Source organism: Suillus bovinus (assembly GCF_016758785.1).
Source record: "Suillus bovinus strain UH-Sbo-P2 chromosome Unknown EDB93scaffold_72, whole genome shotgun sequence".
NCBI classification, from domain to species: Eukaryota; Fungi; Basidiomycota; class Agaricomycetes; order Boletales; family Suillaceae; genus Suillus; species Suillus bovinus.
The window spans coordinates 183,552-189,551 of NW_024542128.1; the positions used below are offsets into that span (position 1 = coordinate 183,552).

Here is a 6,000-nt window from a genome sequence, read left to right on the forward strand (position 1 = left end):
ACAACTCTTGCCACCTGTCCATCAGTCCGTGCCATCGTAATTGGCTACTGATCCTCGGAGACTTTAATTTTTTTTCTGTGATGTGCTATCGAGGCTCAATGATTCAAAGTTTTCAAATTCAAACTAGGTGCTTTGCTCTCACATCCTTGCTGGCGAGTCACGTTGAGCTAGTGTGAGTGCAACCATGTTCGTGATCGTGACTTGTCCCAGGGCATCCTATGTGCTATCTGTCGGCTGCATTCCATTCCATGGGTATATCCATAAGTCCGTCCCGTTTTCGAAAACAAGTTAGGCTGGCTGAATTGGCAAAGGTGTCATCGGGCTGCAGCTAATATGATAAGGGTATGATCAGCTGCCTCGTTCTATCCGTATCCTCGGCAATTCCGTCAGCTCGGATGCACGTTGCAATCACACGGGACAGAAAAACCATTACGCTAGGTGCAACGGATCGGTATTCTCATACACGTTCAAGTTATTCACGGAGACTACTCGTAATCCAGATGATCAATCCGGAGCGGGCATACACATCCATGACCGCGAATGTATTCCTGTTAGTGTAGAACTTAACAGCCTAAGAAGATCAAGGGCTCAAAGATCTCAACTTCCTTTGAAAAGATTTGGTTTCAACATTCAGCACAAGTTGCACCATAACTCTAAACTCGCGAATGCCTACCACCACAGCCGTCGTCGTCGTCGTCGTACCCGATTCACTGACCCAGTCGAAATGAGTAACCTAATTGCGATTCATGAGGGCTAATGTTTGCTTGACCGCAGTCGCGGAGATTCAAGTTGTGTCCGGTCTCCGCACGTCATATGTTCGTTTATGGTGTTCTTCTAAACCCATCGTTTTATCCCCAACTGCGCGCGGGGCGTTATGTGTAATAGGATATGACAGTACTCGCCTTCATGTCCGTGTGGTTGGCGCCGGATACCTTATTTAAACAACTCGAACGCCTTTCCGATATACGAGGTCCTATCTCTCTCCACTCCTCCACTCGGTCATGCTACAGCTCTCTGACCTGCGCATTTCTGATAACACGCAGCTCACCCTCGATGGTGTAGCTTGTGTTGGGGTAATAGGTGCGATTGTTTGGGCTTATCTTCGTAAATCAGATAATCGCCTTCCTCTCCCTCCTTCTCCTCCCACATGGAGACTTCGGGGACACTTCCTGCCCCCTCGCTAGTGAAGTTTTATATCCGTGACCTCATTTTGTATTCTAATTGTATCACGTTTATGATCAGCCCATGCCTTACTGTAGCGCGGTGGATCGACGAGTATGGCCCTCTGATCACTATTCGCTCAGGAATGCAGAACATCGTGATTATCGGCCGCCACAAAGTCAGTTCCTTTATCATAGTTTCATTTCCAACTCAACACTCCGTGGCAGGCTGCAGTGGAAATAATGGAGAAGCAGGGCAGAGTACTAGCTGATCGACCTCGCCTCGTTTCTGCTGGAGAAATTCTTACACGCGGATTGAGCCTCGGTTTCTCACACATTGGGGACAGGCTTCGTCGTCTGCGTAGGTTCGTCATCACAATATTGTCAAAGCTCAAACAAACCCTCATCTTACTTTTCAATGCGGTGCAGAGCACTCCATACGCATCTTCAGCCCAAATCAGCCGAAACGTATCAGCCCCTGCAGATGTCACAAGCGAAAAACATGATCCTCAACATTCTTGACGATCCACGCAACTTTCAGAACCATGCAATAACGTAAGCGGTTCGGATTCCTACGTGTGATGTCAGGGTCTCGTAGGATGTTACTTACGAGCTCTCGAAAGCTTTGCTGCAGCGACAATCTTGAAAGTTGCATATGGGAAGACCACGCCGACGTCAGCAACTGATCCCGAAGTCAGAGAGGTTCGTCAGCTCATGTCGCGCTTTCGTACACTCCTGCGCCCCGGTGCCTACTGGGTGGACACGATACCGTGGCTCAAATACCTTCCTTGGTATGCGCCAGAATTAAGAGACGAGTCCAAGAGGGCTACGCGACTCTACACAGACCAGCTGAATCGTGTGAAACTGCACATGGTACGCATTGTGTTGCGTATCTTCACATGATCTCTGAGTCGTTCTACAGCAAAGCAATGAGGATAGCGGCCCTTCGTTTTCAAAACACATTCTAGAAAATGGACAACTCTATGGTTTGACAGAGATAGAGATGGCTTATCTTGCTGGCGGCTTCTTTGGAGCAGGGACCGAAACAGTAAGGCGTCTTTCTGTTTTGACGATTGCAGACGCTGAGATAAGGTGTCAGACCGCTACGGCGATATGCATAGTGCTGATGGCGGCTGCACGCTTCCCTGAAGAGCAAGCTAAAGTGCAGGCCGAGCTTGATGCAGTCATCGGAGGGGAGCGAGGTAACTCGACTATATACCGCAGTCCTATCAAATCATTCATTTTTCTTCAAAGCACCGACCTTCGACGATAGACCATCCCTTCCTCGTCTGGAGGCCTTCATATCTGAGGCTCTGAGATGGAGACCGTTGGCTCCTGATGGTAGGTCTCTGAATAGTCAGTCATACGCGTGAAGTTTACACAATTTGCCTCTCAGGATTTCCTCACCGAACTACTGAAGATGTAATTTGGGCAAGTGCTCTTTAAATAATTTGTTCTGCGAGGACAATCTGACATCCGCCGGCAGGAAAACTATTGCATTCCTGCTGGAACTACAGTATTCGGCAATCATTGGTAAGTCGACGTCCTTCAAGCACGACATACCGAGTTGACATCACCTCAGGGCCATCTCTCGGGATCCAGAAGTCTATCCCGAGCCTAATGCATTCAAGCCCCAGCGCTGGATTGACGACCAAGGTCGTTTGAGAGACGATCTCACATTCTTTGTATTTGGGTTTGGTCGGCGGTGAGCACCACCTTGCGCGATGCACTTTCTTTGATTGTCCTTCCTTCCAGCGTATGCCCAGGTCAACACGTTGCGAACAGGTTACGGTTCTTTCTACGCATATAATTTCCCGAATCTGATTTGAAATGTTACAGATCGGTGTTCATAAATTCGCTTCTTATTCTTTGGGCTTTCCAGCTCAATCTGGATCCTACGAAGCCGCAGGATGATATGGGGTTCGCGGGGGCCTTCATGCCAAATGTTCCATGCGCTATTGAATTCCAACCGAGGGTACCAGAAGTTGAGCTTAGGCGTATGATGCAGGATTATCCCAAGGCTGAGTGAACAGAATAATCACTAGGGGGCAGGTGGCGAATCGTCATATCATTATCACAATTTCAACTTGACTTGGAGTTTGACCCGTGTAACATAGTCAGCTACGTACATAGTCTCGCAACCACGTATGTATGGGTCCGTTCATGTGACGCGGGAAGCACTTCCTGATTTCGACAACTCCACTCATGACATTTCCATATAATCAACGTGCGCCATGTAACAACTATACATCAATCATAACACACAGGCGCCGAAGGTATTATGAATGTCAATGCGGGTATGACCAAGGTATAATCAGCCGTCAGCGATGAGAAACTACACACATGTTCAATCCTTCTATGAATGTCATCATAGAATCGGGCTCGCATCTCTGCTAGGCTCTGCATCCCACATTTTGAACATCGCCACCCCAAAAGCCTTCCCGAGAGCCAGAGCCAGCGATGTAGGTACCGCATTACCAATCTGCCTGAATCGCCCAATAGGAACGAGCCACTGAAACCCGCGATTCCTCATCACCAAGTTCTATTCCGGTCGGTCACGCGTCGATATAAACATAATGTGTGTGTAGAGTGTTAGTAAGAAATATGGCTCGAGGAGCGCGCAAGTACGGAATCTTCAAGTTCGTTCTCCTCGTCTGAGAGGTCGCCGATTACGCGTTGGAGATCGCGTCGGGTGTCCATGCGCCCGGGTAACGATCAAGTTTTGGGAGTGGGGTTTGGTTTACTTGGGGTGCGCGTGGGAGGACGAGGGATGGTTGGAGGGCGGGGGACGAGCGTCGGGGATGTGATGGGCATTTTGGTGGTGAGGGTGGAAGATGACAAGTTTGGTATTACGTATTTTGGTCCCGTGAACTTTCACACACAACCCTGGGAACTTTTTTCCGACAAACGACTCGGACGTCACATCGGGGTTATCGATATCTAGGAGATGTTTTTATGTTGTAGCAAATGTGAAGAAAATATTTGAAATTTAAACTGACATAAAGATGGAGACATAACTTCAAACTTTTGTAATGTTTTGGATGACATACAAAATTTCAAGCATTGGCAACCATATTCCCACCGACTATATGTTAATAATAATAAGCAATTTAATCCAATTTTCTGCGTGTGCTCAAATTTTAATTCAGACCTTAAACGGCAGACAAAACATGAAATTTGGGACATGACCATATGACTGCTGATTTAGGAAGTTTTGTCTGACAATTAAGACACCCTGAAAATTTGAAGTTTACACCGGTGGCAAAATGTGATGACAAAACTTCAAGTTTTGTCTGCAGACGAAATGAATCGCCCAATCATCACCCGCCCATTGCCTGCTCATTGCCCGCTCATTGCCCGATCATTGCCTGCTCATAACTCACTTGTCACCTGCTTACCACCCAAACTCGATACCTCGTGTATAACATTTTTAGATATGCAAGAATTCAAATATTCACTGTTATTATCATGGATAACTACATGCCAGACCACAAATTTTGTAATCCTGATATCTAAATTCAGAATTGTTAACCCAATGTTCCCATCATATATTATATATGGTTTTCGCACTTGTGACATCATACATACATTGTATATGTACATCTGTAGGTATGAATGAAAAACAGGAAAAATTGCCCAAGTGCGGGACTGAACTCAGAGCCCTGCAGATCTCAACTCAACGCCATCATAATCATACCACAGGGCCACAAGGCTTTTGATTTTGTCATCTGTAAATAATACAAGTGCTTATGGCCATTAAAATAATTTGAATGTGTATATAATATCACCTTGCTTGTTAATTTTGTGAATTGTCCACTCGAACAAATACTGGCAATTTCCTATTCACCACCGGTTGACAAAGATGTGTCAGAGTGCCAAAAGCAAGGTCATTGCTGGGAATGGTGCCTAGTTGATATAGCGGTAATATTCACTCGTAGTAATAATATATGACAACCGATACAATACAATACAATACAATACAATACAATACAATACAAAGATACAAAATAACAGTGAATATTTGAATTCTCGCATATCTAAAAATGTTATACATGAGGTATTGAGTTTGGGTGGTAAGCAGGTGACGAGTGAGTTATGAGCGGGCAATGGGCGGGTGATGATCGGGCAATTCATTTCATCTGCAGACAAAACTTGAAGTTTTGTCATCACATTTTGCCACTGGTGTAGTGCTGCCGAAGTCCGGCTCAGTCTGGTTCTTGGGCCAAATTTTCCGAATGCCAAACCGAACCATAGGTTCAATTTAGCTGTTTGGTCGAACCCTGGACTGAATGTCACCAAATGTGTTCGGGAGGTCCGGTTCACATTCGAACTGGGTTCTACCAAGCTTGCAGACGATGGGCTGGAGCTCCACCACGAACACCATGCACAAACGCCCAGTGCACATCAGCAACTGCTGACATGGCTCAGACAAGTGCGGACGACAGACGAGAGTAGGAGGAGGGAAGAAGACGAGGAGATCTCACGAAGGGTAAGTGGGCATTGGGAACACGGCAGCGTTGGGATGGTGCTCCAGGGGTTCCTTGCTCTGCAGGATATAAAGTAAAGATCAGGTTAGCAGACTACCACACTTGAATCATGGTCGATTCCGCCACACCAGCACAGACAGACCAGCCCCGCGTTGCACTCATCACTGTTACAAGAACATCTAGACGCTTGGGCCCCTACCATTTTTCTCCTGATCCTCCTCGTATCAGCCCTTGCATCATACCCTTACCCCGACCTTACCCTGGTCATCCTTGTCATTCTCGCATTCCCTTTTGCCCTCTACTTGTCGCTCCAGCAGAGCCAGTACATCTGGCCGGATCCTTTCGCTGACGAA

General features: G+C 46.8%; 1 protein-coding gene across 1 annotated transcript; it reads left to right on the forward strand.

Moving 5' to 3' along the window:
• Positions 1-1,001: 1,001 nt before the first annotated feature.
• On the forward strand, positions 1,002-3,684 carry EDB93DRAFT_1322777 (cytochrome P450; the record flags this gene model as incomplete). The annotated part of the gene is made up of 13 exons (XM_041454965.1): positions 1,002-1,183; positions 1,243-1,339; positions 1,389-1,525; positions 1,590-1,715; positions 1,784-2,033; positions 2,083-2,208; positions 2,260-2,362; positions 2,415-2,501; positions 2,557-2,591; positions 2,647-2,693; positions 2,743-2,865; positions 2,916-2,945; positions 3,000-3,684. 13 exons carry the CDS (start codon positions 1,002-1,004, stop codon positions 3,187-3,189), a joined length of 1,533 nt encoding a protein of 510 aa, XP_041303675.1. The 3' UTR covers positions 3,190-3,684.
• Positions 3,685-6,000: the final 2,316 nt, after the last annotated feature.